Source organism: Phoxinus phoxinus, assembly GCF_949152265.1.
Source record: "Phoxinus phoxinus genome assembly, chromosome: 10".
NCBI lineage: Eukaryota > Metazoa > Chordata > Actinopteri > Cypriniformes > Leuciscidae > Phoxinus > Phoxinus phoxinus.
In genome coordinates, this window is record NC_136885.1 from 2719892 (window position 1) to 2743106 (window position 23215).

Sequence of the window (23215 nt, forward strand, 5' to 3'; positions counted from 1 at the left end):
GAGAGCGAGTCATGTAGTGTGAACCGCACCGTTCAGCCCGACGGTTTAAAATCCTGTAGTGTGCACTTGCCTTTAAGCGAGCAGCTGCTTCAGACTCTGTTGTTGTCTTGTGCTCCACATCTCACAATAACTTTTTTTTTAATTTGCGTGCCGTTGTAGTTAACACAGGACTGGCGGGAAATGCGCATTGATATACCTTTATTCTAGATGTTAAGTGGTTTATTTTGATAGGTGAACTGTCTTTGTAGTGTTAAGAGAAGTCTTTTCAGCTTGCCACTATATAAATCGCTATTTTTCGCACTAAACTAGAGAATTTTGATATATTCAGAGATGATAGACAAGATGTAATATAATAATAATTTAAAGAAAACCCCATTTTGACATTCAACCTATTTTTAGACCTTACTGAAAACGTACCAGCGCGACATCCGACGGGTTTTCCCAGATCGCATCACATTTAGTAGCCAAATTGGCCGGTGGGTGAACAGTTGATTTCAAACACTGAGGTAAGTTTAGCGGTCTCACCCTGGGCCAGGAAGCCTTTACACGGGTTTGCTGTCAGCCAGGGTTTGCAGTAGAACGGCTCGTCCAGCTTCTGGATGAACTCGAACTGGCACGGCACCTGTCCGTCGTTGTGCACGCTCACGGTCTGGGCCTGATGCTGCATGAACTTCACACGCTCGAAGTGGAACTGCAGAAACACAGCGAAACACACCAACATGAGGCGTTCGGTTTCCATTCAGAGGCTAAACAAGTAAATACTGACTTGCGTTACAGCTAAAAATTTTGAAATATTATTACAATTTAAATCTGCTGTTTTCTATGTGAACATTATAAAGTGTAACGTATTCCTGAGATCAAAGCTGATTTTCAGCATCATTACTCCAGTCTTCAGGGTCACATGATCCGTCAGAAATCATATAATATGATGATCTGATGTATTAATCGCAATTAATCGTTTGCAGAATAAAAGTTTTTGTTTACATCATATATGTGTGTACTGTGTAAAATAATTATGTATTTATAAATACACACACATGCATGTATATATTTAAAAAATATTCACATGTTATATACATTTTTATATTTAAATATAATTTATATTATATATAATTATAAATACTTAATATATAAATAGATTTTTTCTTAATTTCTACATGCATGTTTGTATATTTATAAATACATAATTATTTTACACAGTACACACACATATATGATGTAAACAAAAACTTTTATTCTGCAAACGATTAATTGCGATAATTTGATGCTCATGAAACATTTATGATTATTATCAATGTTGAAAACAGCAGATTTTTGTGGAAATGGAATTGATTTTATTTTTCAGGATTCTTTGATGAATAGAAAGTTCAAAACAGCTTTTTTTTTATATATATAATCTTTTGTAACATTATAAATGTCTTTACTGTCACTTCTGAATACTTTAATGGGATCTTTCTGAATAAAAGTATTAATTTCTTTCAAAAGAAAATAATCTTCCTGACCCCAAACTTTTGAATGGAAGTGTAGATTGTAATTAAAAGTGTGAATAATGGCAGCACTTCGGATGCTGGAGGACGGACACGGCTCACCTCGCTTCGAGACAGCGACACTGAGGGAATACAGTCGTTCTCCAGTCTGTCGATGCGCCGCACGATCTCCTCGAACGTCCGCTTGTAGGACTCGTCGTTCACGAGCTTGATCTGTGCAGAGTAACGGCAGACGTCAGAGAGGGGACTGGGAACTAGGGTTGGGAATCGAAAACCGATTCCACTTCAGGAATCAGATACTTGTTATAAAATTAAGATTTCGATTCCTCTTATCGAATCCTTTGTGAGCATTTTAATATGACTTTAAACAATTCAAGCGTGAGACGAGTGTTGCACACATATATTGGATCCGTGCAGCTCTTAAAGTGACAGGACCAAACAACAAAAGAAAATTCACTCGTTCTTCACTGAATAACTTTTGTGTAACTATATTTATAATGTATGTTATTTATAAAGTGCAGTGTTATTTTACATTTGATTCCAGTTTCTACCTGAAAATCTTAAACACTGTTTTATTTCAATCGTATCTTTGTTCAGGTGTATCCATTTGCTGCAATTTTTTTTATTTACTGAGTGTTTACTTGTCTTTAATAATGCTTGAGATGTATATTAGTAGAGATGCACCGATTGATCGGCTGGTGACCGGAATTGGCCGATTGTCACGTGATCGGCCATGAGTGGCGACCGGCCGGTAGGGTTGCCACCCGTCCCTTAAAATACGCAATCATCCCGTATTTACAAGTAAGATGATGCGTCCCGTATCAAATCAATAAGGGACGCGATTTGTCCCGTATTTTACATTAGGCCCACACATAGTTGAATAAAAACATAAGGATTTTGCAGTATGGATAATACTAATAGCAAATATAAAGAAATCAATTTCGTATTAGAGAACTTGTTTCAACAAAATGTAATTTTGAAACAACATAATAGTTTTTTTTTTAGGATTTATAGTTTTAGGAGGATTTATTATATATTTTTTAATTTAGGCTATATAAATAAATAAATAAATATTTTTTTTTTATACAAAAACAGTAAAAAAAAAAAAAAGTTAAATTCACTTTATAAAAGGCCCACATTTCTAACGTTCATGGATATGGATAATTTGACATGGTTTAGTGTAAGATTTTTGCCCATCTTTTGGAAAATGCCGTTATAAAAGTAAAGAAATTATCACTTTAGTCGATGGCTGCAGAGCTACACCATTTGCTATTTGACTAAAATACATATTTTCACTAGTTTTTAGTTGGATTCATATCTACATATTATGAAATCACAATTATAACAATAAAAATGACTTTGTCAAAGTTGAGCATTTTTTGTCCTGACAAAAATCTGTTTTTCAATAATGTTACATTATGATTAGAATCAAATGACATCAAGGTCGGACCCTGTTTAGAAGATTGACAAAATTCATCCTCAAAATCAGAAACAACGCAAAACACACATAAACAGTGGCAAAGTGGCAAACTGCAGATGATATTATGGGAATGGGTGTCCCTTATTTTGCCACACTAAAGGTGGCAACCCTACCGGCCGATTTTATACCGGTCAAATGCACTCGGGCGCCGCATGATTAGCATCGCGCAGCATCAGCATCACACGTGCACACGGAGCGCACATGTACCTCGTGACATACGGCCGTTTCACAGCGCAAGCGGCGCATATTTTTTCCGGCGTACATGTTAATCAATGAGTGCATCACACCGCGAGCAGGAGCGCTGCGTGAGCAGCAGTGAAGTGCGGGTTTCGGCGCCAAGTCACCTTTATTTATACAGCGCTTTTTACAATACAGATTGTATCAAAGCAGCTTCACAGTGATAATATGAAAATAATACAACATTAAAATTGCGTCATCGTCCACCTGAAGTATCAGGCAGATCAATAATATTGTTGAATATTAAATGTCCCTAATATTCAGTTATGTTAGCTATGTCAGAAAAGAAAATGTACCCATTTAAACTTGTTTTTATTATTCAGTTTGGGTAAAAGTAGCTTATATGGTGTTTTATAAAAAAATAAATATAGAAAATAAATATTTGTGTGTGCTGTGAAGTGTAAATCGGTAACGGCAGGTCAAACTCAATGAAAAATCGGAAATCGGAATCGGCCTAGAAAATTGTAATCGGTGGATCTCTACATATTAGTTAGGCTAGTTGTTCTTCTATGGTATTTTTAAACCACAGGCAAACGCTCCTCGTGTAAGTGTCCTTTAGCCAGTTAATTTTTGTTCATGATATTCAGCTACAATTAAAAGTTTTCCAATAAGACTAAATATGAATGATATCTAAGTTTTTTTTTTTTTTTTTTTACCTGATTGGACTCAAAATTAGCAATCGATAAGAATCGGAAATGTTACACTTCAAGCGATACCCAACCCTACTGTGTACGATCACGTCTGCTGTTCTCACCCCTATCTCTAGCAGAGAGCTGACGGGTTTGTGGTCACTGGTCTTCAGGGTCATGTGACTCTGGTAATTAAGCTGTTTAATGTCCTTCCCCCTCCACAGGATGCGGTCACACCACGCAGGAACTCGACACTTCTCACTGCATAGACACAAACACACAGACAAATTAAGTGTTTTTAACACTGATAATAATCATAAATACTTCTTGAAGATCAAATCATCATATTAGAATGATTTCTGAAGGATCATGTGACACTGAAGACTGGAGTAATGATGCTGAACATTCAGCTTTGGTCTCAGGAATAAATAATGGGGCTAAAACACATCAAGAACATGAATATCGCACAGCTTCTGAACTCTAGGCGATGCTGTCTTCAAAGGTTTTGGGTACCTTCAGGATATGCTGTTGATGAAATTGTGTGCCGATGCGTCAAAGCATTTAAAAATGATTGCAAAAAATGACATATTTCAAAACGGCAGACATGTGACCGATCCATGAGCCTGTGTAATGTTTGGTCACCGATCCGATCCATGACCAAACATTTCAAAAGTTGTGAGATACATTGACATTTTTCAGATCTCATGACCTGTAGGTGGCGCTGTTTCCAAATTTGGCACGCACCCTCAGATCATGTTGTTGATGACGTGTACCAAGTTTTGTTTTGATAGATAAAACTATTGCAGAGATATAGCATCTAATGTAATTTAGTCAATATTAAGTTCACATCACTGTAACTTTTTAACAAAAAGGAACATCAAAATTCTGTTCAGTCATTTCTGCGAGGCTTGGTCCAATGATTATCTGAGGGGTTTATCAGCACGAGGACAGTAATCGGCTGCACTAAGACACTTGTTTCAAGGACAAAAGGTTCAAAAGTTATGACAAAAAGAAAAGTGAATATTGAACTGGTGGTGGCGCTATAGAGTTGGTCCTAGAAACCGCAAAGTTGGTCAGATCACTATTCAGGGAAACCTCTATAAGTGTGCCAAATTTCATCATTTTCTTATGAATGGCTTATAGGGCTGTCATTCACTATCAACTGGGAATAATAATAATAAAGGAAAACAATAATAAAAAAGAACATGGCGTTTTGTGAACACCCGCCATTTCCTACTTGTACAGCATTTTATAATGTTCTAAACGTATTTATTTGCTTTAGACTGTAGGGCAGCATACCTGACATTTCAATATTTTGCTTTTCTGTGATATATATTGCAATGTGCAAAAACTGCCACTGTTTTTGACCCATTTAATATGACTATGAAGTAATAATAATTGTTTATTTGTTTGTGATTATAAAAAAGAAAAGAAAAAAAAAGAAAAATAGTGTAATAAGGTACAACTTTAAAATTACAATGCTAATATATTTGACAATATTTATTCATTTTGAAACATTGATGAAATCCGAATTAAATATTCTTGTATTTTTAAGGAATATTGCAGAATTTACTGTAAATGATTTATCTGTGCACATGATTACTGTGTTAAATTCATGTTCCTGGTAATCTTGAATCAGAATAACATCTTTCTTGTTCCAGAAGCGTTTCACTCGATATACGGCACAATAGGGGAGAAAAGACCAGAGCAACTTCCGTTTAATGCCGACTTTAAAGGGGTCATGACATGTTTTTTTTAATTTTATTATTATGTTCCCTTAGGTGCAATTATAGTATTACTATAGTTTTTTTTACAAAAAACTTTTAAAATGTAGTGATTTATGATCTTTTCCCACCCTGTTTCTCATCCTCTGACTCAAACAGTCTGTTTTGGGGGTGTTTCCCCTTTAAGAGTTCAGTGTTAACGCCCACTGCTATGATTGGCTAACGTCAGTGCCTATGCATCAATTATTAACGCCCCCAGCCAGAACATTTGCGGATTCAGCGCAACTGTTTAATAGCGGGTGATGCATGCGAAGCGATGGCTCTTGCAATGATAAAACCTTATTATGTTTGAGCCGGAATCAGAGGAAAATGAACCATCACCACAACAACGAAGACTGGATCAGCCCGTGTCCACATGGAAAGTGAAACTATTTTGAATTAATAAAAAAAAATTAACCCGAGACACTTGAAAACGGATTATTGTTGCATAATTATCCAATAGCTTAATTTGCTAACAGTTTAACATTATTTAACTAATTCCAATGAAATGATCGGGTGTACCACGGACAAAAATGCATGCACAGGCCATCTTTGAAGATGCAGCATTGATAAAGGCAACATTTTTAATTTTCTATCACATGTAACTACTAGAAAGGCGACATATTTTCAAGATTCTCTCATACAAATGTGTTTATATTAGCCATGGTAAAAAGTAAGTTTGCGTCGTCGTTATTGAGCCCAGAATAGTCGGCACGGACAGTTTTCTGGCAAAGCCAAGCATCATATTGGGATTTTTTCCTCAAAACAGTCATCCTTCAAATGTATAGAACACTGCCGTGACTGGGACGTCCGCAAAAAATAAAGTGCATCCATTTTCCCCTGACGACTGGATCTTTCGCAGCGTATTCAAAGATGTTGTTTGTCCACAGCCAGGAACAGCACATCTGCGGCATCGTCATTTCCCTGTACACAGACCCACTCGCTGTCCGGCGACTGAACACTTGTGAGGCGCGCGGGTGCGACAACGATACGAAATGAGCGTAGTTGTCTTGTGCTGGAGGCGGTCTATATGCAAACGCTGGTACGTCACTTCGCACCGTGACGTCACTTCTTACCATGGATCCAGAACGAGCTGTATTTAGAGCTTGATTAAATAAATGATTCGTTTATAATGGGGAGGACGTCTTAAGCTATGAAACTTGCAGGACGTTTTAATGGTATAAAGACCTCTTATATACCAAAAGATCAAGGCGAATTTGGTTTCTCATGTCATGACCCCTTTAACCATCAAGTAACCATCACAGTAAATAAACCGAGCGCTTACACAACTATAACACAAGCAGTGCATATCTTTATTTACCGTAATTAAACTGCATTTGAATGTCGTGCAGCCCTAGTCCACTTGTAATGTTAGAACATGTTTCTTGCAAGGATGTGTGGTTTTAGCACATTGCTAAGTGTTCTTTTATTGTATGTTGTGGAGAATATTAGCTCTTGTATTGAAAGTGTGACAGGGGAACTGATGTGTGATGGTGTTCTGACCTTGTATCCCACTGATCTGAGCCAGTGTCATATTTGTATGTGGGTTGGAAATCAATCTCTCCCTCCGTGAATCCCACAAACACAACCTCCTCATCCATCTGCCGCTTCAGCTGAAACACACACACACACACACACACACACACACATTCATATTTCCATGTAACTCCCCTTTATCCAGAAAAGACGCAGCCGTGTCGAGTCTTACCTGGTCATGATTACACAGGGTCTCAAAATCCTTTTTAGATATTAATTCCTTCACATGATCGACTTCAAGGTCACTTAATCGATAGTTTAGATCTCCCAGCCATAACACAACACTGGAAAAGAAGAGAACATTGACGATAAAAGACTTGAACAGGGAGAACCTGACGATTGTCTCTTATTAAAGAGGTGGTTGATTATGATTTCACTTTATTTAAATGTAGTTAGTGTGTAATGTTACTGTTTGATCATAAACAACATCTGCAAAGTTACAACGCTCAACGTTCAAAGCAAAGAGAGATATTTGCTTTTATAGAAATTACTTTTTAAGGACTACAATAAACGGCTGATGGGAACTACAATGAGCTTCTTCATGGGTTAGTGACATCACAAACCCTAAAATTTACATAAACTCCGCCCCCAGGAACGCGATTTATAGATTATCAAGGCAAAATATGCTAATCAATGATTAGAAGATAGTTAACTCTACATCAGCTTCATAAATTTATCAACTAACCATTCAGAAACGTCCTGTTGCTTCTACATGTTGTCACTTCTTTAGTCTCTCCATCTTTGTCGACTCTGGTTTTAACACTAAAGGCTAAAAGTTTTTTAAATTTTCAATCCACGTACAGTCGTGCACGCACGCACACACACACACACGCACGCACGCACGCACACACGCACGCACGCACACACACACGCACACGCACACGCACACACACACGCACACACACGCACACACACACGCACACACACGCACACACACACACCTCTGTGCCGGGAGCAGCAGCTCATTTGCATTTAAACGCCGTGTTTTTGCTAACCCTCAAAAAGTGACAACTTTAACATGCTATAAAAATATCTGTGGGGTATTTTGAGCTAAAACTTCACACACACTCTCTGGGGCAGAGACGGACAGTAACAGAGTACAGTACTTAAGTAAAATTTTGAGGGATCTGTACTTTACTCAAGTATAATTTTTGGGGAGTACTCATGACTTTACTCAAGTACATTTGAGAGGCAAATATTGTACTCTTTACCTCCACTACATTCGTGAGTACCCGTTACTTCTATAAAAAAAGAAAATCTTGGAAACCCTCAATTTATTGTTTCCCTCTCAAGCGTGACTGGATTGTGCAGGCGTCACTGATCGGGACAGCCTATCAGCAATCAGCTTTCAGAGGTGTGGTTCAGAGGTGTGTCAGAACACTGCTATATTGCCTTCTTTGCTGGTTTAGGTTTATTGATTTGATTGATGAAAAAAACAGAGAAACTCACATGTACACACAATTATTAGCTGAATATTCTTTTCTGATACACATTCATGTAAGCTGAGCATTTGCTTTGATGTTCTTGAGTATGCGGTGTGTTTAACACAGTCAGGTTCAAATGTGGGTGCAAAAAATCCATTAAAGCTCTAGCAGAGGTTTGTCAGAGCGTTGCCATTGTGCTATTGCCTTGTATTGCCTTTATTTAATGTTAAAAAAAGCAACATGGTAAAAAGATGAAAATGACTTGATTTTACTTTCAATTCCTTTTACATTCTCCAAGGTATTAACATTAACATTTTTCATAACTCCATGTAAGACGTTTCTGTACATAAATGTAAACACTGGCAGTAGTAATGCAATATTTAGAAAATGTACTCTTGATACTCAAGTACTTTTAAAAACAAGAACTTTTACTTGAGTAGACATCTGACTGTAGTACTTTAACTTGTACTCGAGAAAAATTTAGCAAGGGGTATCTGTACTTTTACTTAAGTAATGAAGCTGTGTGCTCTGGGGACATCAGAGACTTATTTTACATCTTGTGAAAATGGCATTTTACCACCGCTTTAAATCAGAGATGCTGCATGTTGGTCAGCTATCGTGTGTTTAGTTCATACCAATGTTGTTTTCGTCAACGATGACGATAAGGCAATTATTCCGTTGACGCACCTTTTTTTTATGACGATAACGTTACGATGACTAGCTAAAAATGGCTCTAAGGTGACTAAAACATGACGAGACGTTTTCGAGTTTTCGTTGACGAGACGAGATGGAACGAAAATGATTATAAGTCTGACGTTCACAATGCATGTCATTTCTGCCTATTTTGCCCGCAAATCTGAATCTCTCGGAATCTAGATAGAGCGAGCAAGAGCGCGCATGTGTAGCGCGCGCACAGCAGAGAAAGGGAGCGAGAGACCTTGCGTGTGTGTGCTAGTGTGCGTGTGTGCCTCACGAAGCGCATGTAAGGACCCAACCAATCGAATTATTCAGAAAGTCTAGTTTATTATGCAAAGGGTTTAAGGTTAACTGTTGTTTTATGAATTGCAACTTGCTGCAACCTGTCAAACCTAAGGCCATTTCCAATACTTTTTAACCTAAATTAATTTATTAAAGACTACTTTTTTTCTTTCTTTTTTTTTTAACTAAAATTGACTAAAACCTTTTTGTGTTTTCGTCGACTAAAACTTGACTAAAACCTTTTTGCGTTTTCGTCGACTAAAACTTGACTAAAACTATCAAGTTTATAAGTGACTAAAATGTGACTAAAACTAAAAAGCATTTTCGTCAAAAAGACTAAGACTAAAACTAAAAGGGCTGCCAAAAACAACACTGGTTCATACTTGTGTTTCATGATGGTGAGGGGGGGCAGTGTGGGGTCCTCCTGCCGGAACTGAATCCTGCGGCAAATGTCCTTAAAGTCCTGATTGCGTCGCTCGAACTCTTCGGTGTGCGCGGCGAGGTGGGAGTTCACCACACAGATGTCCGAGTTGTGAAACTGGAAGCGAATGGCTACTGCACCTTTATTACCCTAAAGGAGAAAGAAGGTTATTATGATGTTATAAGCTAATGCTTACATTATTTTTGCTTCTAATTTAGGAGAACATTTGGTAACATTTTTTTACTATACACTAACACACTCACCACTCACTCCTCGTAACACACTCACCACTCACTCCTCGTAACACACTCACCACTCACTCCTCGTAACACACTCACCACTCACTCCTCGTAACACACTCACCACTCACTCCTCGTAACACACTCACCACTCACTCACCACTCACTCCTCGTAACACACTCACCGTGCGCTCCTCGTAACACACTCACCACGTGCTCCTCGTAACACACTCACCACTCACTCCTCGTAACACACTCACCACGCACTCCTCGTAACACACTCACCACTCACTCCTCGTAACACACTCACCACTCACTCCTCGTAACACACTCACCGTGCGCTCCTCGTAACACACTCACCACGCACTCCTCGTAACACACTCACCACTCACTCCTCGTAACACACTCACCGTGCGCTCCTCGTAACACACTCACCACGTGCTCCTCGTAACACACTCACCACTCACTCCTCGTAACACACTCACCACTCACTCCTCGTAACACACTCACCACTCACTCCTCGTAACACACTCACCACTCACTCCTCGTAACACACTCACCGTGCGCTCCTCGTAACACACTCACCACGCACTCCTCGTAACACACTCACCACGTCCTCCTCGTAACACACTCACCACGCACTCCTCGTAACACACTCACCACGCACTCCTCGTAACACACTCACCACGTCCTCCTCGTAACACACTCACCACGCACTCCTCGTAACACACTCACCACGCACTCCTCGTAACACACCGCGCACTCCTCGTAACACACTCACCATGCCCTCCTCGTAACACACTCACCACGCACTCCTCGTAACACACTCACCACGCACTCCTCGTAACACACTCACCACTCACTCCTCGTAACACACTCACCACGCACTCCTCGTAACACACTCACCACGCACTCCTCGTAACACACTCACCACGCACTCCTCGTAACACACTCACTGCGCACTCCTCGTAACACACTCACCACGCACTCCTCGTAACACACTCACCACTCACTCCTCGTAACAAACTCACCGCACACTCCTCGTAACACACTCACTCCTCGTAACACACTCACCACTCACTCCTCGTAACACACTCACCACGCACTCCTCGTAACACACTCACCACTCACTCCTCGTAACACACTCACCACTCACTCCTCGTAACACACTCACCGTGCGCTCCTCGTAACACACTCCTCGTAACACACTCACAACACACTCCTCGTAACACACTCACCACGCGCTCCTCGTAACACACTCACCACGCACTCCGCGTAACACACTCACCGCGCACTCCTCGTAACACACTCACCACTCACTCCTCGTAACACACTCACCGCACACTCCTCGTAACACACTCACTCCTCGTAACACACTCACCACTCACTCCTCGTAACACACTCACCACGCACTCCTCGTAACACACTCACCACTCACTCCTCGTAACACACTCACCACGCACTCCGCGTAACACACTCACCGCGCACTCCTCGTAACACACTCACCACTCACTCCTCGTAACACACTCACCGCACACTCCTCGTAACACACTCACTCCTCGTAACACACTCACCACTCACTCCTCGTAACACACTCACCACTCACTCCTCGTAACACACTCACCACTCACTCCTCGTAACACACTCACCGTGCGCTCCTCGTAACACACTCCTCGTAACACACTCACCACACACTCCTCGTAACACACTCACCACGCGCTCCTCGTAACACACTCACCACGCACTCCGCGTAACACACTCACCGCGTACTCCTCGTAACACACTCACCGAGCACTCCTCGTAACACACTCACCATCCGGCCCATGACGCCTGTGCCGACGGTCTCGACCTCCATCTCAGAGATGTGTGCCGCATGCTCCTTCTTCACGTAGAACAACAGCATGATTCCCACCAACCGCACCAGCTTCACCTGAACAACACACACCAATACTCTTACAAGGACAATAAAGGGGTGAAACATTTAACCCTCTGGTGCTCTTCGGCTATTTATATATATATATATATATATATATATATATATATATAAATAATATTTATATTTTTTACTTTCTTCTGAATGGTACGAGACTTAGTAAAGGTTTTGGCACTTGCTATGTGAACACACACAAAAAAATTAATAAATCATGGACATGATTCAAAAAGGTTAAAATGGTCCTGAAAAAGATTGTCACACTTGTTCTGTCCGCAGTCAAAAACAAGTGCATTGGAAATTAATGGGAGACGAATTTCATCTAGTGGAAGCTAGAATCTCACTAAAAGCTATTTTTTTTGTGATATCAAGCTCAAATTTGGAACACAAATTGTTAAGATTTATGGCTTTGATTTTCTTGCAGTTTTAGAGTAAAATGTGTTATAAAAAAAATATATTTCATATAAAAATTTTAAATAGTATTTTTGTGGATTTTTCATAACAATAAATGTCAAATTCGGTAAGTTCACTTTTTAAGTGCTCTAAAGCATTCAAGATTTACCACAGTTTAAGTTGGAAATTTTAATTTTCAGGTCTATGCTCAAAAAGTGAATAAATGGATTATAAATACAGCGTAAATATAATTTAGTACCATAAAATCCCAAAAAACACCAACATTTTTACCAACATGTTAAGAGCACCAGTGGGTTAAACAAAGTGACAGTGGGCTCTAAGGCTGCAACAACTAATCGATAAAATTGATAATGAAAATCATCGACAACGAATGTCATTATCGATTAGTCGTGCACGGAATGCTTCTGCCAGTCGCGTCAAATTACAGCACTGACTGAATAATGCATTTCTATGGACAAAAAGCCTGTAAAAATATTGGAGAAAACAAAGTGAGCTGCTCTTGGATAGGTGCGTGATCAAAGCTGCGCAAACCATGACAATTCTTTATTTTAAGCTTCAAGCTAATGCATTAGCGTAATGTTTAACATGGCTTGCCCTGTCAGATGCGTGTGCTGTTTAATGTGTGATGTGTTTTCACCAGAACAGGTTATTTAACCATCCAAATGATTTAAAAAATTGACAACTTGACACACACACACTGAGACATCAGAGATTTATTTTACATCTTGTGAAAAGGGCATTTTACCACGCCTTTAATGTTGTGTGGTGTTTTTAATATGCTTTAAGCGATGCTGGGCGACGTCACTTCTTGTTGACGTTCAAAGTATTGTCAAACAAAACCCTCGACCCTCCCTGATCCCGTCTCCTCCCCCTCCCTTCGTTTCCCAGTGAGCATGAACAACGGCTCCGTCATAAACAAATTTAGTCAAAGTTGTCAATAGCCTATACATGAACATTCAAATTCATAACAAACAGTGGGTGAATACAATCCTTCACACAAGCTGTCGCCCTACTGTGAGTTTGCTTGATCATTTACAATAGAGATCGGAGGCTTTTCCAATGTAAATTCGGGACCTTATCCTTTTCCCTCTTTGTTATTTGTTCATCGGAACGTCGTCTCTTTGGTCGTGTGTCGGCCATATCAAACTTAAAGAGATTATAATTCTAGCTCTTCATGCTTCTCTCTCCTCCACACACCCCTTCATGTGTACGCACACTAACCCCCCATACCCTGCTTGTCAGTGATTGGCTGGAACACTGTGTGTTATGTTTCGTGGTGCGGGTTGGCCTAGTTTGTTTTTGTTGCCGTTTGTGGAGCCTGGGCTGTCTACAGAGGCCGCGTTTTTTTACAGTGTGTTCAGGAGACAGGCAGCTAGCGGATAGTGAGGAGATGTTTGCTGTATGTGACAAAAACAATTTTGGCCTAAAAAACGCGTGACATCGCTTAGAGCACCTTTAACACACACCATGTGTAAGTTCATAAGTGGACAGCATTGCTGAGTATTTTCTGCTTAAAACTGCAGTGAACCAAAGACAGTCTCAAACACACGGTGTGAAATCGCTGGTGTTTCTGACGTCACACACTACCTTATAACCAATCAGATCAACGTGTGATCGTCAACCAGTGGATCTCTGAGTGAGTGAGTGAGTGACTGGAGGCGGGGCTCATTTGCATATTCATAGAACCGCGAATACTAAATGAGACAAGGGCGTCGAGTTACATTCAAGATATTTTAAGGCATTTTTCAAGGACAAAACATTTAAATGTGTGATTTGGTGATGAGCTTTAAGAGATAAAATGATTGACCACAGGGGAACTTTAATAAACTAGAAAATCAGTGTCGGCTGCAAAAATTAAGTTGACGACGCTCGTTAAGTTAAATATTCGCACAAACATATATTAATCCAGAGTGAGAGGCCATGTAAAGTGGCAAACGTTATGTTTCTACTACCTACATGTTTCACATGATGATAAGCCAAGTCTGAGGTTGATTTATTTTTCTCTCTGACTCTAACCGACTAATTATAGTTTGGTCGACTAAGCCTCTTCCTGTTTAGTTTACTATTAGGGTGTTATTATCAGTGTGTTTGTGTTACATTCTGGACATTAGGTCATGGGTGCGAGGGCAGAGGAGGTCCTTACAAAAGCATACTTGGCATCTGGATGGAGGCTCTTGTAGACGGCTAGCATCCACTCGGGCTCTTTAGGAGTATCATTGAAGAGAAACGCCTCCTTACTGAGATCCAGCTCCTGGAAACTACAGCAGGGAATCACACTCACGTCGTCATCACTGTGTACGTATCATAAGTGTGACCCTGGACCACAAAACCAGTCACATGGGTGCAATTTTTTGAAATTGAGATGTATACATCATCTGAAAGCTGAATAAATAATCTTTCCACTGATGTGTGGTTTGTTAGGATAGGACAATATTTGGTCGAGACACAACTATTGTAAATCTGGAATCTGAGGATGCAAAAAAATCTAAACATTGAGAAAATCTCTTTTAAAGTTGTGCATTTATGTTCACGATTGTGCTGCATTCACTCACAAAAATACATGTTTTATATATTTACAGTTGGAAATTTACTAAATATCTTCATGGAACATGATCTTTACTTAATATCCTAATGATTTTTGGCATAAAATAAAAATGGATAATTTTGACCCATACAGTGTATAGTTGCTATCGCCACAGATATACCCGTGCGGCTCCAGACTGGGTTTGTGGTCCAGGGTCATAAAGATACTAATGCGGATCTCACCCCACGAGGTAGAAGTCAGGAGGGGAGGCGGCGGACGCCAGCCACGGACTGAGACTTTCCTTCGGATTCTGGCCGTTCACATTGTACGTTCCCAAGAAGAAGCTGTCGGCACACAATGAGAACAGAGCCGGTGATTCAAAAGATCCCACAACACGAGCCAAAGAGAGAAGCTGCCGGTTTAAATTAAGAAACATCTCACGCATACCGAAACCTCACGATCAGCCTGAGAGTAAAACCGGCATAATAAAGCCATTCTGACTGTGGAGCTAATGCTTTCTGTCCTAAACAAGAGCTTTGAGAGCCTAAACTTCTATATATGCAAATATATATGCATATATGCAAATGCTCTCTATACTTTGAGAGCTGTAGGACAGGGTTTGGCTCAACAGGGGGCAATGTTGAGTCACTGCTGCATTTCTAAGGGAAAACTAATAGAAAAAGGTACGAGTAACAAACAAAACTGTCATTGAAATCAAGTGTTATTTATAATTAATAGGTTTCAGGGATGATCTTTGAGTTTGTTTTCTAAATAAAGGCGACCAAAGGTACAGTGAAACTACTTAGATCAGTCTGAAATAGTGTATATTCATAAATATTTCTGATTACTGTTTACAAAATAATTTGTGATTTTATAAGTGTTATTATTATTATTGTACATAATAATAAATTACTTTCCTCACAAAAAATTTATTTCTAGTCAATAAAATATTTGGAGCAAAGACATTTTCTTTTTTATTATTCATTTTCATGATTTGTATTCATTTAAATGCTTTGTGGGAAGGAAATGAAACACTAAAATACACTTTGTTATAGCTAATGTTAACAATATTTCACAGTAATGTGAAGAAAATAAAATTTATGCATACAGTGACAGTGTTTCTGAACTCCTGAAACGCCTCCATTGTAGTCTTGAGTTTCGACAGGGAACATGTCACAATATTCCTCATTATAATAATTAATGCGCAGAATAAAGGGGCGGGGCCTGGTTGAGTTAGTTAGTAGTGTGTTAAACTGGTGGTTATGGTAAGGGGCGGGACATTTCCCAAACACACTCGAAGCGCTCGACCAATCACAACACACTGATCTAGCCGACCAATCAGAGCACAGTGTGCTTTACAGAAGGAGGGGCTTCATAGAGACAGGAAGTAAACAGAGCGTTACTGACAGACTGGGAAGAGAGGAGCCGCAACAATGGAGAATATGAGGAAAATAATCAACATTCAAGCAGGAAAACCTGTTCTAGTAGCATGAGAACTGGCACTGATCCACACCTGTAGTTCTGGATGTATGTGTAGGCGTCCTCGTTCTTCAGGAGCTCACATTTGATGAGGTTATCCCGCAGGCCGAACTGGGGCATCCTGAGCATCTGGTCTTTATTTGAGGAGATGTGCTGGGAGTTTCGGATCAGGTCATCTCTCACCTCGCCCTTCCCTCTCTCCTGACTGAAACACAACCAGATCAAATGATTTATGACAGAAATATTAGACTTTAATTCAATAAGGATGCTTTAAAATGATCAGTAAAGACATTTATAATGTTACACAAGTTTCTGTTTGACAGAAATGCTGTTCTTTTGAACTTTCGATTCATCAAAGAATCCTGAAAAATAAAAATATGAATCTGGACGTCTGTTTTCAACGCTGATAATAATCATAAATGTTTCTTGAGCATCAGATCATCATCATATTATAATGATTTCTGAAGGATCATGTGACACTGAAGACTGGAGTAATGATGCTGAACATTCAGCTTTGATCACCGGAATAAATCACACTTTACTGTATATTCACATAGAAAACTGATGATTTACATTATAATAATATTTGACTGTTTTTACTGTATTTTGCTCACATAAATGTAGCCGTGGTCAAAAACACCTGAGTAAGGTAGAGTAAATATGACGAAACAACTAATTATATCATACATCAGGACTCCTACAGTAAATAAACAGTATTGTTTTAAGGTTAAAACATGACTTCACACTCCCAACTAACAAACAGATGATTAACCTCACCTTGAAGATCAAACCATAGGTTTTGTAGAGCTATTAGAAATTAGGAAAACTGGGGATTGAACATTTAAAATACCCCTTTAAAGAGAATGAACGCAAACTTAAATTTTTCGGTAAAATTTGTATTTATTAAATTTTTCGGTAACTTCCTGAAGGTTTGTTTTCATCACTGATTTCTCTTCTACGGTGTATGACATCATGCATCTTGTGTTTGGCGACTGAAGATTAGTCTGTCATAATTACTGTCATAAACACACTACATTAAATCAAAAACATGAAAATATGCCTAGCAGAGATTGTTGAACGAGATGTTGAATAAACCCGGCTTTAAATCAAGAACAGCCAGGAAAAGTTATGTTATAACTATACATATAATCACAAAAAGTTCATTTATTTCAAGAATTCAACTTAAAAGGTGAAACTAATATATTATATAGACTCATTACATGCAGAGTGAGATATTTCAAGCCTTTATTTGTTATAATTTTGATGATTATGGCTTACAGCTTATGAAAACCACGGAATCAAAATCCCAGAAAATGAGAATATTACATGTAATCACACAGTAACTACACAGTAATGAGTCTATATAATATATTAGTTTCACCTGTTAAGTTGAATTACTGAAATAAATTAACTTTTTGATGATATTCTAATTTTATGACCAGCACCTGTATATTATATTTATGTTAACTGCAGATTTATGACATATTGTAAACACTAACCGTGTGAAACGTACCTCTCACACACAGCGCGCTCGTCCTCCTTCTTCTGTCCGCCGCCGTCGGCTTTTCCTGCACACGTGGAGACAGAAGATGATCTGAGATTAGTGCACAGCGTCACATAAACACAGTCCTTCATTACTGCAGACTTCTCATGAGTGTTCCTGAGACCGTGACCCACAGTACTCGAGTCCACAGATCCAGGGTTCCTATAAAGACACTGCACAGGACTTTTCAAGCACTACTTCTGTGGTTTTCAAGGACTACAATCAGAGATCTCACTTATCAAACAATATCTTTATTACCTTTCAAATTCAAAAAAATTCAAAGCTGTATCATTATATGAGCAATATCAGATTTGAAATGTCTCTATATCAATATCAGACGGGTGAGAAAAGATTGTTTTATCAATAAAATTAAACACTACTTTCTAGGGCTGGGTATCGACTCAGATGTTCCAATTCGTTTCGATTTCGATTCACAAGCTCTGAATTCAATTCGATTTCGATTCACAAGCTCTGAATTCAATTCGATTTCGATTCACAAGCTCTGAATTCAATTCGATTTCGATTCACAAGCTCTGAATTCAATTCGATTTCGATTCATAAGCTCTGAATTCAATTCGATTTCGATTCATAAGCTCTGAATTCAATTCGATTTCGATTCACAAGCTCTGAATTTGATTCGATTTCGATTCTCGATTCTAAATTCGATTTTGATTACCGTTTCGACTCAATGAATATAGATTTAATACAAATCCTATTTATTTATTTTTTTTTAAACGGTGAACATAAGTTTACAAGTGGTTAATTAATAAAAAGAAATAGAGCCACAAACCTGTATATTAAACGTTTTATTTTAGGTACTCTTGGGTACATTAAAACCCACCTTCAAATGCAATGAATAGACAGGATTTTGATGCAAGATGAAAATTGATGCTGAAACTTAGACAAGTCAGAATCCGCATGTCTGATCAATCAGGATCAGGTTATTTTATGCTTAAGATAAAACAAACTTAAAATCTCACAGCATTAGCTGTAACATGGAGGGTGCATATGAACACTGTAGGAAAACTAATACTGGCCTTTGGGTGATAGGTAAATAAATACATGGAGGGTGCAAGCCTATGAACAGTGTAGGATACTGGCTTTTGGGTGATAGGTAAATAAATATGGGGAAAAAAAGGATTTTTGGCCTTTGAGAATCGATTTTGAATCGTCCACATTTTAAAAATCGATTAATCGACAAAATAAAAATAAAATTTGCCCCGCCCTACTACTTTCTAATATACCCTATTGTCTTTCAATAATTCAAGCACTTTTCAGAAATATGGCTGTTTTCAAGGGTTTTCCAGGACTTACATTTCAAAAAGTCAAATTCAAGCACTTTAATCACCTTGTATGCTCTATTTTCAAGCACTTAAAAAAGTTTCGGTAACAATTTATTTCACAGTGTCATTGTTACACATGTTACATGTAGTTACTGTAGTAATAACTACAAATTATGCATAATTACATACAGTTAACCCTAAACCAAACCCTAACCCAATAGTAAGTACATGTAGTAGTAAATGTATAATTACACTGTAACACGGACACCTTAAAATAAAGTGTAACCTCAGTTTCTTACAGCGATGATAACGTGTTCTGATAACGAGCGGAGAGATCGGGTCAGAGTTCGACTGTGATGACATCATGAACCCTGCGATGATGTCACACGAGAGGAATGTGGGCGGGACCAAAGCAAACGCCAGTTTCCTCACGCTTTCACACACTCAGGAAATGTCAAAGCAATGGGTTTGGCAACAATGGCTTGAGCTAGAACTGCACTAACTAACACAGTAAAGTCCGGCTCATTTACACTTCATTAGGATTTTAGTTTAGTTGAACCTCAAAGCCTCGTCACCCGCTCATGCCGGGTTTGATAACACTGATTCAGATTAGACGCCCGGATATTATGCAGTCATTCCTCAACGAAAAGTCAATTTTTTGTGATCTTGGAATGGACTAGAGATACTTATTATTTCTAAAATCATCAGTTCGCTTAGGAAAAATCATTACAATTAGGTTAAAGTTATTATATCCAGTAGTGTCTGACACATACTTTTTTGTTTAATCCTGTAAGACTTGATTTTCCTGCTAGAACTAAAGATAAAACTCACCCAGCAATAAAGCAATAAAACACACCCTGGACAGGAGATCTCACAGAGAGAGCGCAGGACATGGTCTTGTCCCGAAAATTGTAAACGAAATTTAAATAAATAAAAACGAAATATAAATATAGAAAAAAGAAATTTAAATAAAGAAAAATTAATTTAGATTGATAATGGATAAAGGATGATAAAGGATAATACATTTTGTTTCTATTATTCTATTTTCCACAATGTCAAAGCAACGCAGCTTAACCCACAACACAAGCTCCGGCACTTCTGTCCACACACACTGTCCACACACACTCCTGTTCTGCTCCAGCCAGAGAATACTATATATACAAAATTATATTTCACCAGATTTTATAGTGTAAATCAAGCGCGAATGAGAACCGTTTCGAGGGGGATGCCAGGTGTGCAAAAACAAAACAAAACAAAAACGAATATTCGAATGTCAAATTTTCTAATCGAAAACCAACCCACCGAACGAATATTCGGGTCCAGCCCTGATCACATGATGTATCTGGTGAATCTACTGTTTTTCCTTTCATGTCGGGTATCATTTTAAATGTCTCAGTGCGATTGGTAAAATGGTCTTAATTTCATTGCAGTCATTGATATTATGAGAAATATTGAATTTCATTGCAGTCATTGATATTATGAGAAATATTGAATTTCATTGCAGTCATTGATATTGTGACACATATTTAAAACTCTTGACGATATCTGATACCTTGTTTCCACCAAAAATGAACATGAAGAGTTGGTGCCGCGTTGGAACCAATTGTCCTGGCCGAGAACCGGTTCTTTGGCTGTCGAAACACAAAGAACTGGTTCGCGAGTAGACACCGGCTCTCTTGCGTTTCCACCAAAATTACCCAGAACAATTTGTCCCAGGAACTTTTTCTGCCCCGGACCGGTTGCTTTCTGCGTTTACACCGCGGTCTAAAGTACCGGGAAGATTATAAACTGTGCGCAACTGCTCCTCCTCTGCGACGGACAGTAATCAGTTTTGAGCGCCACATTATAATAAGTATGGAGGAGATTCAGACTGTGCTGCAGTTGTTTGTGATGTATTGGTTTACTAACGAGGTAATTAACAAAACGGAAGAAAAGAGACGAGCACTGATACTAAAGCGTGTTCAGAAAGCTCATAATGATATAAAATTAGACGATGCGGACATTGAATGTGAGATGGCTGGGACGAACGCGCAGAAAATGTCCTCTTCCACAAATACGCTTAATAGGCTAAAGCCTGAAGCTCGTCGTCGGTCCAGCGGTGTTTTTATAAATCAAATTCCATATTTGCAGACAGACGACTCTCACTGCATGAAGCCACGAACCGCAATAGATTTTTAAAAATGGCGGTTACAGTAGAGTGCTGCGTGGAGTCATCCAATCAAAATGCGGTGTGAACACAACCAATCAGCATGTTCAGCGCACAAGTCCCGCCCCCGAAAGTTCCTGAACTTTGAAAAAGTACTACCTCGCCAGCAGGGACTTTCTGAGGGGGGAATATTTACCCAGAACTTCATTTAGACCCTGATCCTGCGGTGTAAACACACCGAGCACCAGCCCACAGTTCCCAGTTCCTGCGGTGGAAACGCGGCAATGCTTTGGTGGAAAAGGGGTATGAGCGTCCTCTCCTCTCCCCCGAAACCAGGCGTTACCCCTGGGGTGCAGGAATAGACCCACAACAACTCTAAACAATATTTGTACAAGCCTTTTGTTCTGGTCTGGGTATATAAGGGTGAGTGGCAGAGCAGACTTGGGGAACCTGTAACCAGGAAAACCCCCATGATGCAGTGCGGTGTCAGTGTCTCACAGTCAGAACACACTCTCACACTCACACACCACTGTGTGTCTCGGTCAGGAATGCATTTCTTACTCTGATGAAGGGCTGTAAACGATTAATCGCGATTAATCGAATCCAAAATAAAAGTTTGTGTTTACATAATATATGTGTGTGTGTTGTGTATAATTATTTTGTATATATAAATACACACACATGCATGTTTATTTTTAAGATTAATTTTTATTTATATATAAAATAGTTCTATTTATTTATAATATAAATCATATACAAATATATATGCAGTATATAAATGCAAATATTTCTCCAATATATACATGCATGTGTGTGTATTTATATATACAAAATAATTATACACAACACACACACATATTATGTAAACACAAACTTTTATTTTGGATTCAATTAATCGCGATTAATCGTTTACAGCCCTTCATGTCATGTATTTATTACTTCTGAATTGGCTTTTAATCATTTTTGTGTAATTGGCATGATGCATTTTTACCTGACAAATAAAATGTTATATTTGATTTATTCTGCATTATTCTGAAATCATTATTAATGTGTAGTCTGGTGTTCCCTCAAATCTCCCCAGGATAGATCACACTGAGGCACTAATGAATGGAGCACGTCATTGAGGAGACCGTCTGATTTCTGTCTATCACTGACTCGGCACGTTGTAGCTCGCGAATATTAAAAAATTACACCTTTTGTTATGAGTCAGCAGAGAGCGGCCGCGTACGGGTAAAAGAGTATTTCAGGACTGGCTATAGTCTGTGATCGTGAGCGCACATTCCCGACGGGGCGTCTCTAAGCGATACCTGGTCCTTTAATGAATAAATCATTGAAGTATGGGATACTCAGAATAATCAAATATCTAAATTAAATCACAATCAATAATTATGATTATTTTCTAATAAGAAACACGATGTAAATTTGATTATCATTTGAAATTGGAGTCAGATTAAGCGTACACTGTAAAAAATGTGGCTGCAATTAGTTAAAATTTGTTGAGATAACTTAAATATCCAACTTAACCAAACTAAACTTAAGTTAACTAAACTTAATATTTTAAGTCAAGCTTGAACACATACTTTTTAAAGTTGAAACAATGTTGGATTTTAAGTTGTGCTAAATAATCGCAGCAATTTTTTTTACAGTGTAGAGCTAAAGTAATATTGAAACTAAATTCTAATAAATAAAGTGAACTTCACTG

The 23215-nt window shown here is 38.7% G+C and overlaps 1 protein-coding gene across 6 annotated transcripts in view; it reads right to left on the bottom strand.

Moving 5' to 3' along the window:
- The window catches only part of inpp5b (inositol polyphosphate-5-phosphatase B), a 59564-nt gene that overhangs the window by 19791 nt on the left and 16558 nt on the right, over positions 1 to 23215 (bottom strand). For all 6 annotated transcript variants that reach the window (XM_079624576.1, XM_079624577.1, XM_079624578.1 and 3 more), the window contains 11 exons: positions 18055 to 18109; positions 16576 to 16746; positions 15305 to 15406; positions 14682 to 14796; positions 12008 to 12124; positions 9918 to 10105; positions 7305 to 7416; positions 7100 to 7209; positions 3959 to 4094; positions 1590 to 1700; positions 526 to 691 (listed from right to left, as the gene is read on the bottom strand). In XM_079624576.1, coding sequence (XP_079480702.1) covers positions 526 to 691; positions 1590 to 1700; positions 3959 to 4094; positions 7100 to 7209; positions 7305 to 7416; positions 9918 to 10105; positions 12008 to 12124; positions 14682 to 14796; positions 15305 to 15406; positions 16576 to 16746; positions 18055 to 18109 — 1383 coding nt within the window. The remainder of the gene's footprint in view (positions 1 to 525; positions 692 to 1589; positions 1701 to 3958; positions 4095 to 7099; positions 7210 to 7304; positions 7417 to 9917; positions 10106 to 12007; positions 12125 to 14681; positions 14797 to 15304; positions 15407 to 16575; positions 16747 to 18054; positions 18110 to 23215) is intronic.